This window comes from Chelonia mydas, chromosome 7 (assembly GCF_015237465.2).
Source record: "Chelonia mydas isolate rCheMyd1 chromosome 7, rCheMyd1.pri.v2, whole genome shotgun sequence".
NCBI lineage: Eukaryota > Metazoa > Chordata > Testudines > Cheloniidae > Chelonia > Chelonia mydas.
Window position 1 is genome coordinate 109,228,415 of NC_057853.1, and position 27,043 is coordinate 109,255,457.

Here is a 27,043-nt window from a genome sequence, read left to right on the forward strand (position 1 = left end):
AGAAATACGCTAGATCAAACAGAAGCATCACTCCCCCTGATCAACTTGAATATACAGCAATGACATGAATGACTGAAATCAATCAACCCCACACAGAGTCTCCAGAGCTGCTGTACTTCACTGTTGTGCATGGAGTTAAAATTGCTTTTTGGATGAAATCTATCTCCATGCAGAAAGCCAGCCTAATGCCTGGGCACCCTTGAACTCCCATTTAAGCTCTGTTTGGAGGGTTTAAGTGGGACTGAAGTGGGCCTTGCCCTTGTATGCTAGCTCTTTGCGTAGGGGAGGATATCACCCTTTAGGAGCAAACTGTAATGTCAAATTTGGCTCTTTTTATAAATAAATAAATAAAATGTAGTGTAAGACAAGTGTACTTACACATGTCCATCTTCTTCATTGATTATGTGGACCATTTCTGCTCCCAGTTGGGCCCAAAGCAGAGTAAATATATTCTTATTCCAGAGAAATTCAATCTTCGTAATATTTCTAGGGTTAATTTCAACATCGACGTACTTTGAATAAATGTTACCTTGATGAAGGAGTCCACTGCAAATAGGAGAATGAGGAGAGTGACACTATCTGATATGGTCCAGGGGCAGGGGTTCTCACCCGTTTTCTTTCTGAGCCCCCTCCCGTGTTCTAAAAACTTCACAGCCCAGCTGTGCCACAGCTGGTTTTCTGCATATAAAAGCCGGGGCTGTTGTTAGAGGGTAGTAAGCAGGGCAGTTGCCGGGGGCACCGGTAGGGTGACCAGATGTCCCCATTTTATAGGGACAGTCCCGATTTTGGGGGCTTTTTCTTATATAGGCACCTATTACCCCCCATCCCCGTCCCCATTTTTCTTGCTATCTTTTCATCCTACTTGCAAACAGAGGTGTGAATGAAATATAGACACACTACAAAGCCTAGTCTTGTGCCATTGAACTTACCAGATAATTTGGTACTGCTTTGTGAACTTGTCTGTGCCATGGAAAACTATGTTTAGTTCCCCCCTCACTTTCGTCGTGCCAGACAGCTTGATAGATATTTTGTGGCTCCAACCTACATAACAAAAGCCAAATAAAAGTAGATTGCTGGCATTGTTTAGGTTCCTTACAGACTGCAAACAGTGACAGTTCTCTTTTTAAGTGTACTTTTACTGTTCTCATTTGAAGAACAGGCAGCTCAAGAGTCTCAGCAAGAATGGACTTTGGTAAACAGTTTAGTGTTTTTCCTTGGTTGTCAGAGGTCCCTTCCAACTCTGATATTCTATGATTCTATGATACTAGAGAGACATGGAAAACCACCACCATTCAGCTTATCAAAGGTTTATAACAGCACAGAGAATTACAGCTTTACATCATCTCATTTCAAACCCCCACCTCTTCCCCTCCCCCCCATCCATTTGGCTAAATAATTACCCTTCTACACTTACTAGTAAAGGGTGGGTGTGCTCCTGTATTTAAAAAATATTTTTGGTTTATTTTCTCCAGTTTAGCTGGATATTGATCAGCATAGTGACCCATCATTGGGCAGCCTTCTCTGGGACACGGGAAGCAGATTCCCTAGGGTAAAATAAGAGCGTCTGGGTAGTGTGGAATATTTTTCTTTTCATTCTAACTCTTGCAAGACTAAGGCTGAAGAGGTGGCCCTGATGCTGCCAAAGCCTTGACCATTCTCTTACCACGCTATTGAACCCCACTGCGTTTCAAAGTCCTGTTTCTGATATCAGTTTATTTTCTGATTATTTATGCTTAACCATCTGAGGATGAAACAAACTAACTCTTTACCCATAACAATGAAGGGTGCACTTAACTTCCAGGTGGTGATGGTCTGAACCCTTCCATTTCAAACACTGCCTTTTTTTCAGCCTGAGATTTGTGCAAAACTTATGCGAGCCGTAAACCCCCAATGGAAAGTGTAGCATAGGAGACACTGGCGGTTTCACCTGTACCAGTGGAATCATCAGATACCCAGGATTCCGTCACTGGTGCAGCGTGGGAGCCAGGGTCTATCTAGATCTATCCTGCCACATGCCTGCTCTCTACCAGCTGGCATTGCTTTATTGCTGTTGGAGCTTTGTTCTCCCCCAGTCCTGATCCCAGTCAGGCACTGGGAGAGCAGAGACTCCCTAGCACCTGACTCTGTGTGTGATGTGTGCACATGAAAGTAGAGTTGTTAATTTTTGCAGCTCACCCATTCTTGGGCTGTTCTGCTTACCGATTGGAAGAACGCGTATGTCTTGCAGGGATATCCGAGAAATCCATTGGGATGGAGGATACTTTGAAAATAAAACTGATGGCTGCGTGAATGATGGCATAAAAGGTAATGAGCCTCTGTTGAAACAAAATTCTGAGTGTCTGTGAAACCATCTTCTATTACATTTGTCCATGTAGAGCAAGGGTGGTTTTTTCTCCTTTATAACAATAATAAAAATGCTGGCTGGAAGGATAGCATGGTCCTGTAGCATTTCTTAAGGGGAATCTTATGGGTTTCTGGTTGTCAATAGCATACGAGAAGCTCGCTGCTTCAATTGACCCATGCACCGACTTCTCATAGCTGGAAAACTGGATTCACCCCTGCCTAAGATCTCTTGTGGATATTGATCCATCTTAGAAGACAGCTACGCAACGCAGTATCGTTTTTTGTGTTGCAGCATGCTATAAAGCAGCAGTTCTCAAACTGTGGGTTGGGACCCGAAACTGGGTCACAACCCCATGTTAATGGGGTAGCCAGGGCTGGCTTAGACTTCCTGGGGCCGAAGCTGAAGCATCACCGCCCGGGGCCGAAGTCCGAGGGCTTTAGCCCTGGGCGTCAGGACTCAGATTACAGACCCCTGCCTGGGACTGAAGACCTAGGGCTTCGGCTTTGTCCTCTGCCACCAGGGGCTCGGGCTGGCTCAGGCTTTGGTCCCCCTCCTGGGGTCATGTAGTAATTTTTATTGTCAAAAGGGGGTCGCGATGCAATGAAATTTGAGAACCCCTGCCGTAAAGATGCAATTCAGACAAACTGAATAGAGTATAAGGGATACACAAGCTTTGTGTCCACCATTCCAAGCCATGTGGAAAGGGGATTCTTTCCCCCTTCTCCTTGGAGACGTTCAGCCCACTCTTTGGCTCAAGTTGCTAGAAGGAGGGGAGGTGCACTCAGGCTCTGTGCCTTTGCTCAATGCCTTGTGGGTGCTGGATGCAGCGTGGAGAGGTGTCACTTGCAGCCTCTATTCCAAAGTGGGAGCTAGTGCTGCCCCACTATAGGTATAGTCATGAGCTTGTCCTCTCCCTGGCCAGACATTTCCCATTACAACTGAAGCACTAACTGATCTCTGCCCCAAATCTGCAGTCAAATTATGGAAATTAAGGCTGATCCCACATCTTCCGTATGCCCATTTCACCCCTTACGCTACCTTCAGGCTATCATGGCTGTCATCTGGCCCTCATTGTTTCATGCTTTTTTCCCCCACCCATCATCAAATATGCAAAAACATTATTTTTAAAATAAAACCCTCAAAAAAGCTCCAATTGCCATGGTCAGAACGATAATATGAACAGACACTGCAGATGTTTGAAGTAGATTTATCTTCAGCGAAGATTTACCTTTTTTAGTCACTGGAATAATTACATCATCGCATCCAGGCATAATACTTCCTCCATTTGGGTAAAAGTCAAGGTGGCCAGAGGTATTAACTATTCCAACTCCTGAAATACATACATGACATGGTGAGTGCCTCAGTTAATTCAGTGTCATGACTGTTGCTGCAAATGTTTGCTTGTATGTGGGACCTTACCTACAGTAGGAAATTGAGCAGCATTACTATGAATAACGTCAACAAATCTTGCATCCGTAGGGTCCAATCTGACTTTTGGCGGAGTACCTTCAAAAAGGGGCCCAGCGGGGTCCAAGCCTAAAGAGAAACAAATTATTCACTGTTTGATTGGAAAAAAATTGTACGTATGCAGAGCATCAGTTTCAAATGAAGTATATAATGCATGGTGAGGAGTAATGTAAACATGGGTTAGAACTCCAGGCCAGTGCACTGAACATTTTAATGTAATAAACATTTGTACAGTGTCAAAACACTTACAAAAATCACAATACTTCATAAAATGTAGTCAGTGCAAGGAGAATGAAGCCTCGTTTCTCTTGGTTGTCTACTGTTTTTCCCAAATGATCTAGAAGTGAGTCTCAACTTCTAGAAGGCAGCCTTTCTGCAAACTTATCCCAGCACAAGCAAAGTGCTATCAGTTAGTGTATAATGGTGTCATATTGCCAAGGATAAGGAGGGATTTTAACACAGTGATCCAGTTTTCTACATTTTCTGCTGGTGTGGAATGGAAGGACTAAAGAGTTTTTGATCAGTTATTTATTTGTATTTTAGTAGCACCCATTGGGCCCAACTGTAATAGGCGCATTACAAACGCAAAGTGAGAGACAGTCCTTGCACAAAGGAGCTTGCAATCTAATTAGAGAAAAGAAGCATTATCATTATTATCCCCCTTTTACAGATGAAGGACTGAAGCACAGAGATTGTGACTTGCTCAAGGGCACACAAGAAGCCTTTCACAGAGCCAGGAACTGATCCATCCTAGTCCAGTGCCTTAATCACCAATCTCCTGTCACTAGCAGCAGTAACTACTACAAATGAGTCTGGGGAAGTGTGGCAAAAAAACCAAAATACAACACAGGAATGCAGTTATAGCCTGTCTGACTCGCCTGGTTGTGCCCACAAATCCTTAGCAGGGTCCAACAGCTGTCCAGGGAGAACCACCTTCTCCCAATACTTAGACCTCCATCGTGGTTTAAAACAAGAGCATGTGGTGCAATGGTGCTCCACTCTAGCAGGAGCCCCTTGCTGTAAGAGAACACCGGATCTGAGCCACAGGCTCTTCCTGCCTTAGGCAGAGCTAGTTTGGTGTCGGAGAGAGGTGAGGCTGTGACTACCCCCTTCCTATACTCTGCTGGAGCAGTGCTTGTCCTCATGGGAGTGCAGGGATTGCTGTCGCGCTCTGCTGCTGTGCAGGTGCATGTAGGGGTGGGGAAAACCAAGAGAAAGCGCAGAAAAGTCTTCAGGGGACTTGTGTGGTTATTTCCTCTCAAAGGCCTGGGAAAAGGTCATTTAGTGGGATTGTAGCCCGTGTTCCCACCCCACCTCTTAAACCCATTCAGAGCAAGGCATATGTCTCAACAGTGGCCGTTGGGAGACTCCTTGGATGAGACTCCGATGAAGTGAGCTGTAGCTCACGAAAGCTTATGCTCAAATAAATTGGTTAGTCTCTAAGGTGCCACAAGTACACTCTGCCTCCAAGAAGAAAAGGAGTATCTGCCTTGTTAATAAGTCCCATCCCAATTCCCACTTCCACTGAAAGTATGTTAAGCAGAAACTTAAGTTTTACTTTGCAAATGGATTGTAAGACATGGAAAAGTGTATGTGGAAGAAACTTGCCAGTCGTATATCAGGTCATCATTTGCTTGAGAATACTAAAAATACAGATCTGCATAAGAATCCTCATTGTTGATATTTTAATACTATTACTAAACCAAAACTGATAACATTGCATTTTCAGTTAACAAACCCAACGATAAAAGTTGAATATCTACCAGTGTGCAGATGCACTAGTTTTTTTATTTAAATATTTTGCTTACTCATGTTAACACTGTAAAGAATGCATAGTGATGTCTATAGGAACAACACACAGAACAGGCTAAATTCCGCTGTGGCATAAGCAAGCACCACAACTCATTGAAGTTGGTGAAGATACATCCACTTACGCCTGTTTGGATCAGTAGGTCCAGCTTTGCAAACTTCTTTCCTCTTAAAGAACATACCCTGTAATGTTCCATCTTAGTGCCTAGCCTACCGGTTATTCTTTTGATGCCTCGTATTCTTCTTCCCGCTTCTCCTGCAACATGTGCACCCAGACTATGGCCGATGATATGGATATGAGAAGGGCAGTATCGAAACATTTTCTGATGAGTTTTTGAAAAAAAGAAAATAGAACATATGTATTTAAATGTCAAACACAGAAGATGCTTTATTTTCATAGATTTTTACAGCCAAAAGGGACCATTGTGATAATGTTGTCTGACCTCCTGCATAACACTGGCCATAGGACTTCCCTGTATTAATTCTTGTTTGAACTAGAACATTTTAGAATAAATCCCATCTTGATTTAAAGATTTCCAGTGATGGAGAATTCATCACAACCTTTAGTTAGTTGGTCCAATGGTTAATTACCTTCACTGCTAAAAGTGGGCACCTTACTTCTAGTATGAATTTGTCTAGCTTCAGGTTCTAGCCCAGAGGTGGGCAAACTATGGCCTGCGGGCCACATCTGGCCCGCGAGACCGTCCTGCCCGGTCCCCGAGCTCCTGAACCGGGAGGCTAGCCCCCGGCCCCTCCCCTGCTGTCCCCCCTGCCCCGCAGCCTCAGCTCACTCGCTCCGCCGCCGACGCAATGCTCTGGGCGGCAGGGCTGTGAGCTTCTGGGGCAGCGCAGCTGCAGCGTCGGGCCTGACTGGATACCTACTAAAAGCACTGGCAAAAGTTATAAGGAAAGTGAGTAACACTGTAAATTGAAAGCCTGGGATTCTTTCATTTAAAGGTAAAAGCATTTTAAAATACTGTAGCCAAAGTTTTTTCTGTTCCTCTATCAAGGAAGACAAGCAAGTATGGCTGGATGCACTTATTCTGATACATGCATAAGCAAGTTAGGTTCCTTAGAGGCTAACCAATTTATTTGAGCGTAAGCTTTCGTGAACTACAGCTCACTTCATTGGATGCATTCAGTGGAAGTGAGCTGAAGCTCACGAAAGCTTACGCTCAAATAAATTGGTTAGTCTCTAAGGTGCCACTAGTACTCCTTTTCTTTTTGTGAATACAGACTAACACGGCTGCTACTCTGAAACAAGTTAGATTGTGGACTCCAGGCAACTAGTCACTGTCACTTTCAGTGTCACAAAAGTTGCAACTCCTTGGGTCAAATACACCCATATACAGTGAATATACAAATACAGTTGAGAAAGCAAAGAAATATTACAAGGAGTCTGGTGCAAATAAATCTGTTAGTCTTTAAGGTGCTACCGGACTCCTTCTTGTTTTTAGAAAAGGAGTACTTGTGGCACCTTAGAGACTAACCAATTTATTTGAGCATAAGCTTTCGTGAGCTACAGCTCACTTCATCGGATGCTTGTTTTTGTGGATACAGATTAACATGGCTACCCCCGATACAAAGAAATGTTGCCACCTGCTGGTCTTTTAAGTTATTTCGTCACTTCTATCATATTACTGTACTATCTTTAGGACATATCTTAGTACCATGTGTGGCTGTGTGAGGTATCCCCATTTTGGTGGTTCTCAACTATCTGCTGTGTTCTTCACTTCCCAAACATTAACTTTTTGAATCATACTTTTCTGACCACAAGAAAACAAGATCAGAGCACAAAGACACCAGTTACATAATCCCATTATGCTCATGTGACTCTTAGCTTTAAAAAGTAACTTAAAATTCACAATATTTTTTTTACCATAAGAGTATTTATGAAATAAGCAATCTCCGCCCCAACAACACGGATGTTGTTCACTGCACTGATGTATAAGCCTTTTGCACCTTCTGCCCAGTCCACGGCAATGCAGTTCACATCTTCCACTTCCACTAGCAGCTAGTGTGTAAACAGAAAACAAAGAATGTACGAAAGCATACAGTAAAATACGGATTCAACTTAAACCTAAATGAATCATTTAGTAAATTGAGCATTTGGGTTGCTTGTTGTTTACAAAGGACAACATTTTACTGCAGCACTTACACACATTAACCTGGGTCTTCTCATGAAGCACAATATGATGAAAACTTTGACATTCATACAAACAGATGCCTGAACTTTAAAAGAGCACACTCAAAATATTTTTTCAATTTTTGTCACCATAAACACTTATTTCAGATCAGAACTATAAACTGATTTATTGCAGTATACAATTTCTGGCTGTTTTGTTTTGTCTCTTCTGTAAACAGTTTAATGAAACCATTAATTTTTAAAGCTCTCTCTTCAATTCTGAAATAGGCAACTGACAGTGAGGGGCTTAGAACTGAGTGGGAGGCTTCTACAACAGCTCGTAAAGTTAAAAGCCTGGTGACTTTCACACTGGAGGCTTACAAACGTCAGGGATATTACTCTCTAATTTCCCATCATAACTCAGCATTTACTATAATAAGAATGCAAACATGAAGGTTTGCACTGTGCTTCTATAGTCTGTCCTCTTCGCAAGGCAGTATGTCTGTGCTGACCCATGAACAGTGCAGAGAAGGAATCATGCCTTAGAGAGAGGATTCCTTCCCTGCTTCCTATTTTGTGCCACAGGTCCAGTAATTAGGTGCTGGTGGATTACTACAAACAGTTCAGCTGCTCTGCTTAGAGGAGCGAAGGCTCAACTTCCTGCTCTGGGGTGGGTTGGGGGTGGAAGCACATAGAGTGTCGGTTTGCCACTTAATGCCTAGACCCAAGGTTTGGGGAGGAGATGCAGGGGTTTGTGAGGTTCTTACTGCTCTCATTCCCCTGAGCAGGTACATGGACCACATTGTAGCCTGGCCTTTTTTGTATTCAATGGATGAAGGTAAATTTGGGTCATATTATCCAGTATAACGTGAGACAGCGAGAGACGCTGTATGGCGATCTCTTATTTTTTCCATTTTCAGGTTAGTATTTTGCATCAAGAGACAGTATAAAACAGCCTCCACTGGGAGGACATTGAAATATTTAGTTTCACTTCTCTGCTGTGTGTTGACTTTTCAAGATATTTTTGGTTGTGGGTTGTTTATTTTTCTGAAATGTCTAAGATGATTCCAGTAATTGCAAGTAGAGCTGGTTGGAAAATATTTTCCTCTAGAAAATTTCAAATTTTCACTGAAAAACTGACCATTTTAATTCAGAAAAGTTCTATTTTCTGAAAACTCAAAATATCCCTTAGAAAACTGATATTTTTCACAGTCATTTTGTCAAAAGTCCAATTTTCCATTGAAAAACAGTTTTGATGGTAAATTTTCGACTTGCCTTAACTGAGAGTTCTGGGTATGAATTGTGTACTAAATCAGGCCAGCATATTGGTATTACTGTAGATTCTAGCCTTCACATGCTTTATTCTTTCAGAAGGATCTACTCAACAGCAAACTAACCTTTGGATAAAATTTTTTTTTAACTTTTAAATTTAAATTTTCAGTTTTGCAAACAAGCATTGTTGAGTACAGGAAATGTGTGTGTCTGTACACACTCTCTCTCTCTCTCTCTCTTTCTCTCTCTCTCTCTCTCTCTCTCTCTCTAGTTTTAAAATTTGTCCTCTCTTCTGCATAGGGTGTATAAAGTAACAAGACCATCTGTTAGCTTCAGCACAGTTAACCAAACTGCAAGGAGCAAAAAAGTTATTAAGGCTATGTCTACACTAGCACTTGTGTGGATAAAATTTTTGTCGGTAATGGGTTTGAAAAAAACACCCGTGATTGACATAAGTTTCAACCACAAAAGCGCTGGTGTGGACCGTGCTATGTCGGCTGGAAAGAGCTCTCTCCTGTCAGCACAGAGCGGCTACATGGGAGTCCTTATAGTGGCGCAGCTGTGCTGCTGTAAGGTCTGTAGTGTAGACACTGCCTAAGTTTCAATATCAGAAAGTTTGGAACATTGTAGGCTTGGCATGAGATCAAAATAAAATTAAACACCATCTCAATTAGAATAAAAATCCAGCTTCTCAGGCGAATTTGCTAAGACGCCAATACTACAAAGACTTACACATGTGCTTCATTTTACTCTCTCTGAGTGGGCCCATTACTCGCAGTGTGTAAAGTTAAGCAGGTGTGCAAGCCTACATAATGTCAGGGCCTAAGGTATTATCTACTTCCCGGTTACACAACAGTTAGCTCGATCCTGAGTGTAAACTGATTTCCCCTGGAGCCTTGTGCCATAGGCTCTCTCTGCTTTTGCAGATTGCTGTTTTTTGTTGAGGCCCAGACTTTCCTCTTTTTATTTTGCTGATTAGGAGTCCTACTTTGGGAAGAAATTTCTTTTTCTCTGTATATATGTGCATATATCATTGCTTTCCATTCATTTGTCCAAAGTAGAATTTACTCCGTTAGACTGATGGACATAAGGAGCCATAACAATTCTGCAAGACTGGGGCTAAATTTTCAGGCTGGCTTGTGAGTGGTGATGGCAGAGGGATAGTCCCCTCCAGCTGAGAGGTGGCATAGCTGAGTTGATAGCACACTGCCCAGGAATTCAGATGACTAGGGTTCTATTCCAGGCTCTGCCACCAGTCTGCTGGGTGACTATGGGTAAGTCATTTTACATCTGTGTGCCTCGTTTTCCCCATCTGTTAAATGGGGATAATGACACTGGCTGCCTTTGTAAAACACTTTGACATCGATGGATAAAAGGAACTATATAAGAGCTAGGTATTAGTATTGTTACCTCCCCCAACCACCCAGGAAGGAGTGGACACCACAAGAAGTATGGGTTTTTCTTCCAAAGCTGGAGTACTACAAAAACATATGCACATCCTTAAACCCAGCCCTGCATTCTCATTTCCTGTGAAAGCCATATGGAATGTACAGTCCAATTCACTCCCACACCCACGTTCGTGAAAAGGGCGAGGTGATTATTAAAGTTGTTACATATGGTTTAGCACCCCTTGCCCATTAGTAACATTAAGTGGTTGTCAAAATGCAAGCTTAATATTAGCGTTTAAGAAGCAGCGATTGAATGTGGCTGCAGTTAAAGTTGGAAATTATAGGATATTCTCTCATACCAAGCACATCTTTACCACCCAGCCACGTTTTCCGGTGCTCATGAATCCATGAACAATGAAGCGAGTTTTCCTATGTGAGCAGAAATGTGAGTCTTTGATAGTTGAGGGATGTATTGCAGAGATCACCTGTTTTGAGCAAAAACAACAGTAACAAATATCATCCTCTGTTTTGTCATCTTCCATCTCTTCTTAGCTAGGAAATAAAAACAAAATATGGTCCAGATCGTCCCTTATATAGGATGCTATCTTCACTCCTGGAAACCCCTGGGTCTCATTGGCTCCCCACAGCTCCCTGCCTCTCTAACCTCAGTCACAGCATAGTTCCTGTACTGTCCCTGCTGCTCCACACTACTCCTCTCTGTGTACAAAGAGCTCTTTATACAGAGCCAACCAGTATAAGACAATCACAGTGAGCAGTACCCCACTGAGTATCCTCCTCCCAGCTCCTGCCTGCCCCCTTACTGACCTAACTCCTGACTCCCCAGTTCTGCAGTGCAACTGAAGAGTGGCTTTGGGAAGTCACAGGCGATGGAATCATTGAGGTCACTCTCCTCTCCAAATATGCTGGTACAGCTCCGTGCTAGGTGCAGTAGTGGAGGCCTGTTGTACATTAATTTAGTATGGCCCTTTCTTCTGCTGCCAAAATGATCTCTAACCCTCAGTTTGACTTTTTAAACTAATGCTAGGTCTATGTTCTGGGTGTGTGGAGAGAGTGGGACTCTGAAGCATTCCAGGACAATGCCCCTACAAGCTTAGTTTGAGTCATTTGTATTCAATGCAGGTTGAGCTGCTGGGCAATAATACAAGGTACATGCTACCTGATTTAATGTACTGGATAGCAGTAATGTTTTGTGTAACCCACTGGTGAGGGTATGTTACATGTCCTCATGTGCCCTCTTGTAGCCCTGGCTAGGGAGCTTTAATAGCTCCTGTCTTTACCTTTTGAGGTGCCCAGTTGGGTCCCTGTTGTGTTGGCCAAGACGGGTGGCTGTCACATTTACACCGTCACAGCTTGAGAAGGTTGCACTTTTTATGTTCATGCATAACACAAAAGGCAAAATGTTCAGAAGCTCCTAAGTCCCATTTTTAGAAGAGTCTTAGGCTCCTAAGTCTCACTGAAAGTCAATGGGACTTAGGCTCCTAAGTGCCTAAGTCATTTTTCTAAGTCACTTAAGTGTATTTTGAAACGGTGACCCCCTGGGCACGTCTCACTTCCACCCCCAAAGTGATATAGTTCTGGCTCAGTGGGATGGCACTAGTACTACAGTGTCTCTGGGGCAGCAGCAATAGTGCTGGCTTACTCACACTGCTCCCCTGCCTCCCCCTGATCTGCGGGGATGAGATGGCAGTTCATGCTCCATGCCCGTTCAGGTTTTGGCTTCTGCTGAAATTGCCAACAAGGGCACCCATTAGGGTAGTGGTTTGAATGATGAAGGCAGCTATGTTCTGGGGAAATGGACTGAGACCACAGACTTCACATAGGCCACCACAGAGGAAGAATCTTCATTTGAAGCTGAACTTGGCTGCAGTGGCTACAGGTATTTTCCCCTTGCAATTTCCCCAAGCCATTCTCTTCCCCTCAATTCCACTTCTTCACTCATCTTCCCTTACTGGCTGCATATTTGAGTTTAAAATCATGTTGGCTTTAAAAGGCAGCATGGGTGGGAGGAATGAACACAGCATTGGGAGGGAGGAGCCTAATCCTGGTTCTGCTCTGGACTTTCTCTGTGGTTTTTGGCAAATCATATCATCCCTGCCTCAGTTTCCCCATCAGTAAAATGGTGGTGTTAGCTCTCCTATCTGTCAGGGGTGATTAAGCACCTAGAGCACTGCATAAGTGCTACTGACTATTAAAACATGTCTCCCAGTTTTCCTCAGAGAATTAAATGTGTTACAAACAGTAGTAGTCTGCAGCATTCCTAGTTCCTTGCACAGGAAAAGTGCCAGAAAAAGGTTTCATTTGTTTGGTTCTTTTTCAGTTTGTGCATGAAAATATTCCAGTTTTTACCCCAGTGACTTTAACCTCTGTTAGTTACTGCATCTAACAACAAGCTGACTCTTTATTCCCTGACTCAGTTTCTCATGGTGAGTGACGCGCTCTTCCTAGAGAGCTAGTGAACATTGGCAGGTGTAATTAATTTTTAATATTAAAATAGAGGTAGGTTCTCACTTGAGAGTTATTTCTAGTTTCTTTAGTGTAAAGGGTGAAGCTGATGTTCATACTCTCTGGAGAGTCGGGTAAACCTCCCAGAAATCTCCCTGGTATTCCAGCCCACGGCGGTTTATCTGAAAAGCAGCCAAGTCGTGGGTAGCAAACTTTTTCGCCTGTAGCATACAAAGCAAATCATTAGTATTTTGGAATCCATTACAGTTGAATCCTGAGCACTTATTATTTCCTTTGACTTTTCTGTTCATCGTAAACACTGTTCATGACACTGAGCACTCCTACTGCGCTGTTCCTGGGAAACGGTGCACACGTGTAAAATAAATGTGTCCATAGGACTTTGCAGAATCAGGGTCTAAAGGTGGACAGGGGGGTCTATGCATCGCATGAGCTCTTATAATAGAACTTAAGTGGTTCACAGGCCTTTTGCTAGTTCTCGGCACCAAGTGAACTGCATCAGAAGTCATATAGAATAAACTGAGTGCAGAGGAAAATGAATTTCCATTGTACCTACATTCATTTTTTATTTCACTTGAACATGACTAAATTCACCATGTTTGGTGTAGTTATTTATAAATATGGTATCTCACCTACTGTTGGGTCCAGCAGATAAAATGCAGCAATCCAAATTCCAATCATCTAAAGTAAATTAAATATACATGTGAAGTTCAGGTAAAGCATTTTATTTGGATACTAACTGATTTAGATTTATTCATCTTGTGAAAAGTGTATAATACAACAGTATTTTCCCAGCGACCAATATAGCACTCAATCTAGCATGAATTTCTATGCATTCATTCCTTTACGTCCTGCAAAGTAAAGGTAGCATGTCCTTAAATGTGCCCTTTAATCTACTCCTGTTTCAAAGCAGGGTAGATCAAAATGCACTACAGAACATTTAGGGCATGGCTAAGGTGACCAGACAGCAAATGTGAAAAATTGGGACAGGGGGTAGAGGGTAAAAGGAGCCTATATTAGAAAAAGACCCAAAATCGGTACTGTCCCTATAAAATTGAGACACCTGGTCACCCTAGGCATGGCAGCAAGGTCTACATGGACACTTACAGCATGGCAGGCTACTGCAGGGTAGATTTACACCCCAGCTTGCTGCAACCGAAGTGCTCATGTTGCCAAGCATTAGTGTAAAGCGCTGTTTTCTCGATGTCTCCTCATCAGCAGATGCCCCTTTTTAGTTCACCAGTTATTTTTTCTGCTTTCTGCAATGTCGTTTTTTCTTAAATTAAAAATTCCAATTTATGTCTTACACTTAGCCTGATAGTGCATTCTATGCATCCCCCCCAACTCCCATTACCGTCCCTGGAAAATTTTGTGTGTGCGAGAAATGCAGGCTCTAGCTTCGTGAGGGAATAAATTCTGTCTCAAGTAGATCTTGGAAATGTTCCGACAAAACAGCGTTTGAGCTCTGCCCCTCCTTGTGATTTTGCTTTCTTCTCTATTCCCACTCCCAAGGCACTATGCAAGCCTACTCCCTTTATCTCCTCTGACACTGTGCCACAAACTTAGCACCCTTCCAACAATCCTCCACTTTGCCTTTCAAATCTCTCTTCAAATCCTCTTTTCCCTCCCCACCCACATGGTTTTGCATACAAGGTGTTTGGAAGCCCTGGGCTCAGCTCCTGACTCCATGCCAGAGAACCTGGAAGCCATGAGAACCCAGGTTTGAGCCAGGCCTCTAGGGGCTTCCAGGGTCCCAAGTCAGCTGGCTCCTGGGCTGCCCAACTTCCGCAGCCTGGTGAGCCAGTTGCCCCAAGAGTCAGGAAGCCTAGGGAGCCAGCAGGGGTCCCTGGCCCGAGCAGTCGAGATACCCCGGCTGCCCCAGAGCTGCAGACCCTATAAACTCTGTCAGCTGCTGAGTGAAAATGACGCAAACTGAGAAGATTCATCTCCTGTCAACCACTGAATAGCAGCACTGAAACTGACTCAGCAGCTGCTGAGTCATGGGACCATTTTGGAAACACCTTGTTTTGGCCAGCTCTAATTTGAAGGCTTTTGATTATTCCATCATCTCTGAGGAGCTGGGTAAAGTCCGGAGGGGAACAAAAGACAGTGACATGCAAAACTTATTAGAGGGTCACACGCTTTTTGTTTCTTCTGTGGGCTGAACGCTGGGCTCACACCAGGGGCTCCTAGTGTTATTTACCCCATCACATCACCCAAGAACCAGGGGTCATCCAATGAAATTAATAGGCAGCAGGTTTAAAAACAAATTTCTTCACGCAACGTATAGTCTAGGGTGACTAGATGTCCCGATTTTATAGGGACAGTCCCTATTTTGGGTCTTTTTCTTATATAGGCTCCTCTTACCCCCCCACCCCCATCCCGATTTTTCACATTTGCTGTCTGGTCACCCTAGCACAGTCAAGCTGTGGAAGTTGTTGCCGGGGATGTTGCGAAGGCCAAAAGCATAACTGGATTAAAAAAAAAAAGAGAAGTTCATGGAGGATAGGTCCATCAATGGCTATTAGCCAAGATGGTCAGGGATGCAACTTTATGCTCTGGGTGTTCCAAAACCTCTGACTGCCAGGTGCTGGGACTGGATGACAGGAATGGATCACTCAGTAATTGCCTTGTTCTTGTCATTGGCCACTGTCAGAAGAGAGGATCCTGGGCTAAATGGCCCATTGGTTTGACCCAGTATGGCTGTTCTTACGTTCTTATGTACCTTGCATTCTTCCATTCCTCTACAAGCTCCTGATGTGGCCTCCCAACCTCCTCTATTTCAGGGACTCTTTGCAACCCCCCAACCCTTTATTCATGCCAGATTTAGCTCAGTATGCTTTAGGATTAATACACAGGACCAAATCCTCAGTTGGTATATATCCGCTAAGCAACATGGCCTTTGAAGCTAGAACAATTTATACCAGCTGAGGGTATGCCTAAGGATATAATATAAACAATTGTAAGCTCCTTTCTTTGGCCTTCTACTTCAGTCCCACCCCCCTCCAGTCCACATGGAATAGCTACTGGAGAACAGCAATGCCAGTGAATTTCCCTGTGTAGGCTGCCCTAAAAGTGGCAGTAAAAATCACAAATCCTCTCCTGCCAATTCCGTCACATCACACCCCTCTCAAGTGCATATGCAGACTGACCCAGTCCCATATGTATTTTAAGCTCCTTACTGCATCAGAACCTTTCTCAATTCTGCCCCTGTTTATAATTCCGCTATCGTCTCTTCCTTTATCCACACCCGTGAGGCACTGCACAAGCCAAATCCCTTTGTCTCCTCTTACAGTGCCTCAGACTTAAAACACCCTCCCAGCTGCAGTCTTTTAAGCATTCTCCCTTTTGTCTTTCAAACCTCTTTTTATATCCTTGCTGCACTTCACCCCCCCCCCCCCCCAGTTTTGCCTACCATTTACTTAATAAGTGAAGTGCAACAGGGGTATCCACTCTTGCACTGCAATTATTACATGCAAAATGGAGAGGAAGGAAGGTCTTAGGGGTAGTGCACCTGCTGGAAACCCAGGTTTAATTCCCTGCTCTGCCACAAACTTCCTGTGTGGCCTTGGGCAGTCACTTAGTCTCTCTTTCTCATCTGTATAATGGGTTTAGTAGTGTTGTCAGGGTAAATGCATAAAAGATTGTGAGGTGCTCGGATACTGCAGTAATGGGGGCCATATAAGTACCTAAGAGACATAGAACCACCTCTTTCCCTTGCTATATTGTTGTTCCTCTCTTTGGCTGCTGTCCTGGAATGGTTTATGCCAGCAGCTGTTGTTCTGTTTTCTGCTCTTTCTGCACAAATCATATTATAAATTTTCCAAAGCCGAAAAGACGTCTCTTTAAAGTGCTGCATTCACCAGATCAATACAATATGTCTAAGTGTTCACCTGTTGTCTTTTATACTTCAGTTTAAGGCCAAGGATCAGATTCATTAGAAGGAAAGAGGTAAATAAAAACATGCCAGATGATTACAGTTAATGTCTTTGAAAACTCAAAACAAAACCCTTGATAATGGAAATATCTGACAGTACAAAGTTCTCTGCATACCACATGTCTCCTCTTACCTGTGTGAATACCCAGTTCACCTCTAGAAAATGACTACTTGGAAACACACCGGCCGACTCCTTAAAAGGAATCTGAGAATAGCCTCTTCTCTAGGCACATTCACCCTCTGTAGCTCAGGTTGGAGATAGCCCAGTAGGATCCCAATTAGCTGCCCAGACTCTTCCAGATGCTGAAAACTGGTGCACAGAGAATTGCATGGTTTGCTGGTGACATGAAGAGTGAAGTAATCTGTACAGGAAGTGGAGGACTTCATCCCATCTCTAAATGCTGCCTACTCCTTCCATATGTTTGTACAGTGCTTAGCACAGTGATCCATAATTGCTATTAGGATTACTACAATGCAAAATATAACAGAGAAGAGAGCATCTTGACTTTGGCCAATCTCCTCTTCCTGTCTACCCACTAGGAGTTGTATGGGGAAGTTCTCCAGGAGGTAACTTACCTTAAATAAAGGCTCAAGATGACATAAATTTAAAATTAGGCAAACCAGCCATCCCGTGGAGCAGAGTGCTTTGGAACTTCTTTGAGACTCTCCTCCTCCAAATCAGCAGACAGAGTAAAAGCAATAATTAGGTCAGGGTAGAGCATTCATACACATCACTTTGTCCGGCCGTAGGTAAGAAGGGAGGCTTTCAAATATCTGCCGATCTCCTAAATTATGTTGGAGTCTCTGGATTGAAGCAGTGACCCAGAATAGGTGCTAGGGGATGTTTTTCTGAGGTATTTGATGTGGGGGATGAGGGTACAAAGTGTACAGGCATTTGCTTACTGTTGGAGACCATGTGCCAGGGGTTGGGATTTTAAGAAGTTAATGTTATAACCTGATGAAGAATCAGATACAATTAATATGATGGTAATGTAGGACAGAGGAAAAGGGGATATTAATCCAGAGCTACTTGCTTGGGCATGGATCACAGTCGAATGGACTCAGATAATGTAATGATGAAAAAAACTCATTCAGTTATCCAATTTTTCATCTTGCCAATGTAAGATTGTTCCATTCAGCATTTTGTCTAGTCTAGTTTAATGTCCTAAGTAAGGAGGATTCAACCACTTCCTTGCACTGGGATTCATGGATTTTTAAGGCCGAAAAGGACCATTATGATGATCTGTTCTTGACCTCTGCATAGCACAGGCCATAGAAGAGTTTGGGAGATGTTTGTGCTACCTGTGGATTCTTCCACTAGTTTATAGTCATTGACTAAGATTTCTTGCCTCTTCTTTCTTTCTAGTGGCTCTTTCTCTCCTTTCTTCTTGGTCAGTAGTTAGGTTACTGTTAATCTCTGGCCTATTCTCAGTCTGCTTGTCAACTAGCCATCCTTAAATGTAGGATAACTTTTACTGGCAACCAACCTGAATCTGAATGTCTCCATAGATGATTGTGTAATAGAATTGTTTCTAGTTGCCACATTCTTCCAATTAGTATCTCCAAAACAATCCCATCCATTCTTTAACTCTGACAGTACTTTACTTCGTGCTTTATCTAATTTTGCTTCCTCAGTGACTTCAAATATTACTCATCGCTAGAGCTGAGTGTGAAATAGTTCTCCCATCCAGCAACATTTTTTGAGATTTCAAATATGTTCCTGTTTTGCATTGGGATGAAACTAAGACCTTCCGGCATTTTTCACAAACAGAGAGACAGACACAGAATAGCTAATAGCCTGATGCTCCAAATCCAACACCGCCAGGACTTAAACAAGGCGCGCTCACATCCCGGGTAAGTGCTCCAATGACTAGGCTGGTGGTAGTGGATCTTTCTCAGAATCTCCTGTTGGAGCTATTCCACTCAGTATAAATAATTAATTCATCATTGGGCTAGAGTACAAGCAAGACTGACTATAGCACAGTGGTTTAGTCACTGATGTGAAAAACCAGGGTTCAAGTCCTTGCCCTAGAGCAGGGATTTGAACCTGTGTCTCCCATTTGCCAGGTGATGTGCTAACCAGGAGTCTGATGGTCAGAGGCACACACTTTAATCCTAGACACGAGAAACCTTATGATGAAAGTTTTGTTGACTGTGATCCTTTCCCATGAAAAGCTTTGGTTTTGACAAATCAGTTATATTCTGATGAAAACATGTTTCATCAAAAAATTCCCAACCAGTTCTACTTGTGCCCCTATATATTTGACTCTGGAAAGGATCCAGATTACAGATATAGCTTTTCTGGTCTTCTTTCAAATTGGGACAGCATCCCTCCCTCTGAATCCCAGTTACGTTACATTATCTCTCCAAAGGAGACTCATCACTTGTTGGGATATGTCAGTGTTTAGACCCTGAAACCTCTTCCTTTCAGAGCTTCCACGGGTAGCCCTCGGAACTCGTTTGTTTGCTTCTCACATGTTGGCTGAGTCACTCTGCCATCCCTGTCTCAGATACATCCCTTGGTTAGCAGTAATGGTTTTCACTGTCCCCTGGCCCCTACATGGAAACAATCAAACATCTCACACTACCCTTCTTATTTTTAGTCACTTACCACTCTAAATCCAGCATATACGCTTGCTTTGTAATCTCTGTTCAGATCACTCCATCTGGAACACTGGTTCCTGCTCTCTTTCCTCAGACTATCCTCTCCTTGGGTGTGGACCTAACCATAAAGTGCCTAATTATGTATTTAGTGCGGGGGAGTGTGAATCTTTGTGATGATCATACAATGAGAGTATCCTTGTTCCACCCTTTCCTGTCTTGTCTTTTTTCTTACCATCTCCAGGGTTGAAGCAACCCCCAGGTTCCCCCAACATTAGGGGGCACAAAGGAAGCAATTTAGAGCAGGTCTACACTAGAAGTACTATGTAGGTACAGCTGCACTGATGCAGCCTTGTCGCTGTAGCATGTCTGGTGAAGACGCTCTGTGCCGACAGGAGACACTGTCCTGTCAGCATAATTACCCCACCTCCGTGAGTGGCAGAAGCTCTGCTGGCAAGAGAGCGTCTCTCACCGACACAGCACTGGTGTGGACAGAGCTTAGGTCACTGTAACTTGTGTTGCTCAGAGGGGTGTCTTTTTCACATCCTGGAGTGGCTTAAGTTAAATTGACTAAAGCAGTAGTGTAGACTTGCCCTTAGCAAAGACAAGAGGGTGTGTATTGTGTATGAAGCCCTATATAGGGAACAAGACACTAGGTAGGTGAACATGGTATCCTACTCCAGATGCAACTAACAGGCTCAAATGGCTTTGCCTAAAAAGCTGTGGAGCAGCAAAGGGAAAGTAACTTAAATAACAAGTGCACTGAGTGCCACACTGGTTCTTTCTTGCTTGTTCCAGGACAATGGGAAGGCAACATGTGACACTGAGAGATTTAGGATATTAAATCTGGCCAGGAGGGGTCGGAGTCTTGGCAAACTGAAAAAGGTCCTGTGCTGAGGAGCAGTAATCACGTTTTCCTCATTCAGGCTGGGGATTGGGTGGAGGAACCTCCTATTAGAGGAAGTTAATGATTTATAGGGGGGTGGGAGGAAAGATGGTAAAGGTAATTACAGAAATATTCAATTGTACTACTCATGGAGGAGGGAAGAGCCAAGCTCCCACAAGCGGATGCTAAGAGGGAGAGAGCTCTTGCTCCCGCTCCTGTGCATAATTGATGTCCTACAGCTGTGGTTTGCATTGATTTTGGCTGAAAATGGCAAAAACCAACTCTGGCTCCAAATTGCCTCTTCCAAGCCATGAGCATCACCCTCACGATCTAACCTCACTCCCTTTGCAACCTCACTGTTTTCTCTCAATTCCAAAGTCCTGGGACAAAATTGTGAAGGGAGTATTATTTACTCCTGAGGGCATTCTGTGCAAAAAAATTTAAAAATTCTGCACCAAAAATATAAAAATTCTGTGCACAATATTTTAAAATTCTGCAAATTTTATTTGTCAAATAAATATGGAGGCTCCAGCACAGCAGTGGGGAGTACAGGCTACTGGCTGCACAGAGATGGGAGATCACTGTGCAGCTCCCCTCTGGGACATGGACTCAGTGGTGAGGCTGCATCCAACCCTGACATAGCACAAGGACCGGGCCTTCCCCAGAAACATCCCAGGGCCCTGCCCCTCTGTGCCAGATGCACCAAGTGTGGATAGGCAGGCTCAGCAAGGCAGGATCCAAGTATGGAGGGGCTTAGTGTGGGGTGATCCAGGTGTGGGTTGAGAGGGTTCTGTGTAGGGCAAACTGGCTGTGGGCGGCTCAGTGGGGTATCTGGGTTTGTGGGGGATCTGGATGCACAGGGGCTTGTTGGGGAGTTCTGGGTGTAATGGTAATGGGACTCTGGAGGGGTTGTGGCATGCAGTTAAACATTTTGTTTCCTGTTAATAGAGAATCCTGATGTTCATGATTCTTGCTATCAAAGTAGCTCATTTTTATGCATCATTATCTGCAAAATGGATTCTCTCCTTTAACATTGTCCCATGGAGACGCACACAAATTGAAGGCAGTAGGATAAGTGGCTCTAAAATATTATTAAATTTTTGGTACAGTAATTTAATATTCTGGATTATTTATTTACTATTGCTGTTCACTTCTTCCATGGAACTAAAAGGAACATATAAAGTTCAAGGATCTCATGTTTTTTCACCTCCCACAGTAACAGAAGAAATGTCATGCGTATAATAATACCCTCCCCACACACTGAAAGCTGAATTTTCTGTAATAATTTTGTTAGTAATTTTTGAGAGTATCCTCAGCTTATTCTTTGCACCAAGGAAGAACTTTGGACGAAGGTTTTTGTTTTGTTTTTAATTTTAATAAAATATTTTTCTATTGTACTTCCAAAAAGCCAATACAATGTTAAAAATAAAGAAAAATCAATAGTAATAACTGAAGTTGTTGAATCCAATGACAAAAGCTGCCTCTAAAGTTAGCATTTTATGGGGTAACAAAGAGAATGCAAATTGCACAGTAGAGGAATATGCCCTCAAAAAACATACTTAGAGCACAGCTGTTCAAAGAGTAATTGTCTTTTTCAACATGGCAGCAAAATGCATCACGTAGCGCACCATGAAATTATAAATTATAGATAAGATTTAATTTATTATAAAATGTAGGCTTACTTTATTTTGCCATTTACAAGGTATGAACTTCTTGACTGGTTATCTTTTTCCAAGGCAAATCTTCCTGTGATTAGATCAGGCCTTTATAGCCTCAGACTAGTTCCAAAAATTTAAAATGACAGCACCACACAAATCTGAAACCAAGTTACAATTTTAAAATTTCAAAAGAGGGAGCTGGAAAGAGAAGACTGTGATACAGCAATAGCTGGTAACTGTCAATTCTTTATTAAAAGTACCTGTGATAAGTTTACAGGTACTAGCAGGAAAGATCAGTACTTTCACCCAAGTAATTATTACACCATTATCATAATCTCATATTGCAATAAGGAATGTAATAAATCTACTTTTGATCTACTTGGGGAAGATACTTACCCTCTCTATACCTCAGTTCCCCATCTGGTCTTCTAGGTGCTACTGTAGTACAAATAGTAAAAAACAACAGGAAGCATTCCCAATGCGTCCGAACTCCTCCCACTCTAGTGTATCTCAAAAGATCTACAGGAGAGGACTCCTCATATTAGGAATTTCCAAAGATTCACAGGAATGGGGTCCTGCCCAAGTAGATTTCCTAAGTTGGACCGGAGTAGGTTCCTTGGTTGTGCAGGTCTCTATGTCTGGTTAGTGGATGCACTGATTTACTGTATCTGAGCAAGAAGTCTGCTGATCTGGTCAGCACTGCTGCCGGCTTCCTAAGCTGCTTCCGTTCCTCTGGCAAACCTCATAAGAAATGGCTGGATTTAGACATTTCTAAATATGCTTTTTCTGTCTTTCAGGTTTGGCCTTGCAGACTAGATCTCATTAAGATCTTGCCAGTAAATCTTGTTTGAAGTATTCCAGACAAGCCAGTAGTCAGGATCCGGGAGTAAAGTAGTTGCAAGAATTGTCACATAATGATTAATACTTATTATTTCTATGTCCCATATTTTAAAAATGGCTTCTTGAAATGGTCTCACACTTGGTTAAAAAAAAAAAAGGCTTGCCACAGACCACATACACCAAGTTCAAAGCTGAAAGGACTTTTATGGGGGATCTTAAATAGGAACCAAAATTTGGTTTATAACAGAAACAGTGTCTGCCTTTTCAACATTCTCTGTTAGTTCATCTTATAGATAGGCAGAATCTGAATACCTTCAAACTTTGGGAAAAATCCAAACTATGCAGCTCAAGTCTACCTCTAATATGAACAGATGCTGAAATTCTGATGAGGAGGATAGAGATTTATGGGACATGTTCTCACATTCCCCTCCTTTGTGTTCTTTGTGGGAGGAAAATAAACATGATCCTAAGAACTGATTAAGCCTGTAGCTCTAGAATTTCTGTGACAGGTGATCTTAATGGTCTTTCCAGAGTTAGTAAGCCACATCAGTTGTTTGTATAGAAAATTCAGCTTGATTGCTAAAAGCACACGATCATATTTTGGAAGACACCAGGGATGTTTAACATATCTGAATACTTCAGTGTTGTTCTGGCTAATGAGATGAGCCATGCTCTGTGAATACAAAGGGTTGGGAAAAGATCCTGGTTGTCCACCAAATCCAGCAGAGATGGATGGAGCCGATCACAGCAAGAACAAGGTGGCAACAGCAAATTTGCTCTAGAGGAAAATGAGAAAAATCAAGTGCCATGCATTGCATTAGGCTGGCCTGATAACGTCATCGTTCCCAGCAATGACCAGGTTTTATTTCCATGTACATGTCTGACTGCATATCTGGATACACGGTCCTGCCAATTCTCAACAGGCTTTTGAAGGTATTGCCAAAAAGTAGCTTTAAACATGTGCTTCAGGAAGAAAGGTCATATCTCAGATAATTCTAGTCCAACTTCGGAGGCTTTTATTTTCAGTAGACACTATTCAGAATACTGGTGTAGAAGCAGATGTTCCCAGGACAACCATGGGAATTTTCTGGGCATGTTTAGTTGCCCGGGAAAAGGGGATTAAGAAGAGATGGTGCAGCAGTCACTCTCAGCATGAGTTGGCATATTTGAAGCTCCTATGCTTACAAAGTACATTCGGAAGGGCAAAGGTTTAAAGACAGTCTTTTCCATTGTATTTGAACAAAGAGAGACCTTTTTCCATTTTAGTATTTGTCTTCACGTTGATACAAAAATGGAACGAAACCATTCAGTTATAGCATTGGTAAAATATCTGTTATGTTCTATCGTCATTAGCTGAGCTTGACAGGAGTTTAGCTCCCCTGTGAAGGAGTGGATAGGGACAATGAATGAATTTGAAAACACAACGTTAGTGCTTTTGCAGAGAACCAAGTAAATAAAGCTCTAGTATTTACTGAAGGAACCTTGTTCGAAATCAGTTTGCCACTGAACAAATGAAAGAAGATTCTGTGGTTCTGTGTACTATGGTCACAGGAACTACAAACACAAAATTTCCATCTATATGTTAGCAAGGTGTAAGAGTTTGCCAAACTCTAAGCTGCACAATGACTTTGCCACAAAACATAGATCTGTGAACAAAAGAAAAATATAAGTAAATGTATTTCAGTACGACTGGAAATTTTCAAAGCAATGGCCGCAGTTACTAAATATGGAATCTATTCATTTTTTTAATGTCGTGTCAACATACTGGTTATTCTGCCTCAAAATATTTGCTTTTTCTAAAAATACATTGTTTTTTAAATGATCAGAATAAATATTTTAAGGGTCACCAGGTAAGATTTAACTAAACTATTCCAAAATATATTCACCCTCTGGTTCAGCCCAAACATGGAAAATTTCAGCCCAAGAGGGAAACATAACTTTCCCATATGCCTAAACCAAAATTGCAAATCTGAATTCTCCTGTATCTGGGGTAAATCTGGATACAATTCATGGTTGGCCATGATGTCCAAAATGGTCAGAATCAAAACCCTGTATCCCGTGGAGGATTAACACACAGGCCCATGAGGCCGTGCCTAGGGGCCCCAGCCAATTTGGGGCCTTTGCTGGAGTTCTGGAACCTCTGTAGATGTGGGGGGGTCACTGGCGCTGGAACTCTGGCCCCGCCCCTTGTTCCTCCTCTTCCCCCCGGGGCCCTGCCCGCTGGCTAGGCCAGAAGCCAGAGCCAGGCCATGGCAAGAGCCTTCTGGGGAGCCCTGGACCCTCTACCTGGCCTGGACGGAGGGATGGGGGACCTGAGAGCAGCCCCCGGCCTGTGTCCCCGCCCTCTGAGGCACGTTGCCCAGGGCAGGTGGAGAGTCCATAGCTCCCTACAGTAGCCTGTTCTCCCTGGGCAGCTCTTACCACAGCCCAGCTCCGGCTTCTGGCCTGGCTAGGGGGCAGGGCCGTGGGGGGAATAGTAGGAGAAGGGCCCCATAGCGAGAGTGGGCCTGAGGCCCACCTCAGCCCTCCACTGGGAAGAGTATGGCACCGCTAGCGGGGCTGCACTTTGTGGTGGGGGAACTGATTTCCTGCTGCAAAGCACAGCCCCTGCTGCTCCATGCTGGCCCGAGGCTACTATGCCCATGTTAAAGAATGGGTAGGCATGACCACCCTGCCTCCCCCGGGGTGTGGGAGGCCCAATGTTCTTTGTGCTCAGAACCCCAATAAATCTTAATCCGCCTCTGCAACACCGACAGACCCCAGTCGTCAGCAGGCAGGATTGAACCTGGGATCTCTGGAGCTAAATGCATGAGCCTCTATTGCGAGAGCTAAAAGCCACATAGCCTTAGCTAAGGCTGTGGAGCAGACTCATTAATCTCTCTCTAAGTGGTCTTGGTGCCACTAGATGGGACAGAGTACTACACCCAGGAGGTGTGTGGGTTACACCTGGACCAAACATACCTCTGAATGGGTAAAATTTGCATCTGAGTCTTAATTTCATGGATGCGCCCTATTTGTTGTCATGAGAAAATCACAATGGATGTAAAATTTGTTACTTGAACCATCATTTTCACTGCAGAAGAAACTACAGAAATACAGCTGGTACGTGTACTTACACTTGCCCATCTTTTCCAGATATGACTGTAATGTTTTCTGCTCCCATAGTGCCCCTGCAGATACACAGGGGAGGCTTTTCTCAGAAAAACTCGACTTTGAAATGTTCCCCTGAATTTCTGTATCAATGTAGTTTGCGTAAGTGTTGCTAAAGGAAAAAATATGCAAGGAAAGTGATACTCCACGTTCTTCAACATAGTGAAAAGAAAATTTATCCGCATAGTAACGCATCACTGGGCAACCTTCTTTGGGACATGGGAAGAAGGATCCCTTTTTTGAAATAAGAACATCTATTAATAAGTATTATTTTCTTTTCATCTCAACTTTTATAATATTTGGAGTCAGGATACCTTGGTTCAGTACTTAATCTCAGTTTAGAGGTGCTCTTTAAAAATCAGAAGAGGCAGAAATGCTTGCTTCTGAGATCAAATCATTTCCCTATTATTTATGGATGTAGTTGACCCGTGAGACAGGATGGTCTGGTTAAGTCACTGGACAAGAATTCTGGAGACCTGAGTTTAATTCCTTGAGCTGCCACGGGCTTCTTGGGTGATATTAGGCAAATCGTTTAATCTACCCTGCGCCTCAGTTCCCTGCCTATAAAATGGGGATAGTAATTCCTTACCCCTATAGATGTTGTGAGGCTAAAAACCATTAATAATTGTGAGGCACTTAGATACTACAGTGATGAAGGGTCACATAAGTACCTAGATAGAGACTACAACAGAGAATAGTGATGAAATAAACTGGTTTTGGTCTCCAATCTTGATATCTGATCTGCATGCATGTGGGCCTTCTGCCTATGTAGAGTCCAAATTAAGCCAGTGGGGCTCTGAGGTCTGCCCATGTTGATGAGGACATTACTAACCATAAAAAAAGATGAGTGCACATAAGCTGAGTTAGTTTTTAAGTATTTATATTTAATTTCAGGAGGAAAAAAATTACTTACCACATTCAGACAGTAGAATTTTGTTGTTCATGAGTTGTTGTGAAAAGTGTTCTTGCAGCAATAGCTATTTAGACATTAGAAGGATAACAGGACAAAATTGGGCATTGTGATCATTTCTATTATTTATTCTGCCATTCATGGAATTACTTTCCTCTCTGAGGTAAATTGCATA

At 43.0% G+C, this 27,043-nt stretch overlaps 1 protein-coding gene across 1 annotated transcript in view; it reads right to left on the minus strand.

The window, feature by feature from the left end:
• Positions 1-374: 374 nt before the first annotated feature.
• Positions 375-27,043, minus strand: part of LOC102934008 (pancreatic lipase-related protein 3) — a 30,243-nt gene continuing 3,574 nt past the window's right edge. The window contains exons 2-10 of the mRNA XM_043551964.1: positions 26,872-26,935; positions 12,935-13,089; positions 10,765-10,890; positions 7,500-7,634; positions 5,835-5,943; positions 3,764-3,880; positions 3,573-3,674; positions 930-1,041; positions 375-546 (exon numbers count right to left, since the gene is read on the minus strand). Of these exons, the coding sequence (XP_043407899.1) occupies positions 375-546; positions 930-1,041; positions 3,573-3,674; positions 3,764-3,880; positions 5,835-5,943; positions 7,500-7,634; positions 10,765-10,890; positions 12,935-13,089; positions 26,872-26,935 (1,092 nt within the window). The remainder of the gene's footprint in view (positions 547-929; positions 1,042-3,572; positions 3,675-3,763; positions 3,881-5,834; positions 5,944-7,499; positions 7,635-10,764; positions 10,891-12,934; positions 13,090-26,871; positions 26,936-27,043) is intronic.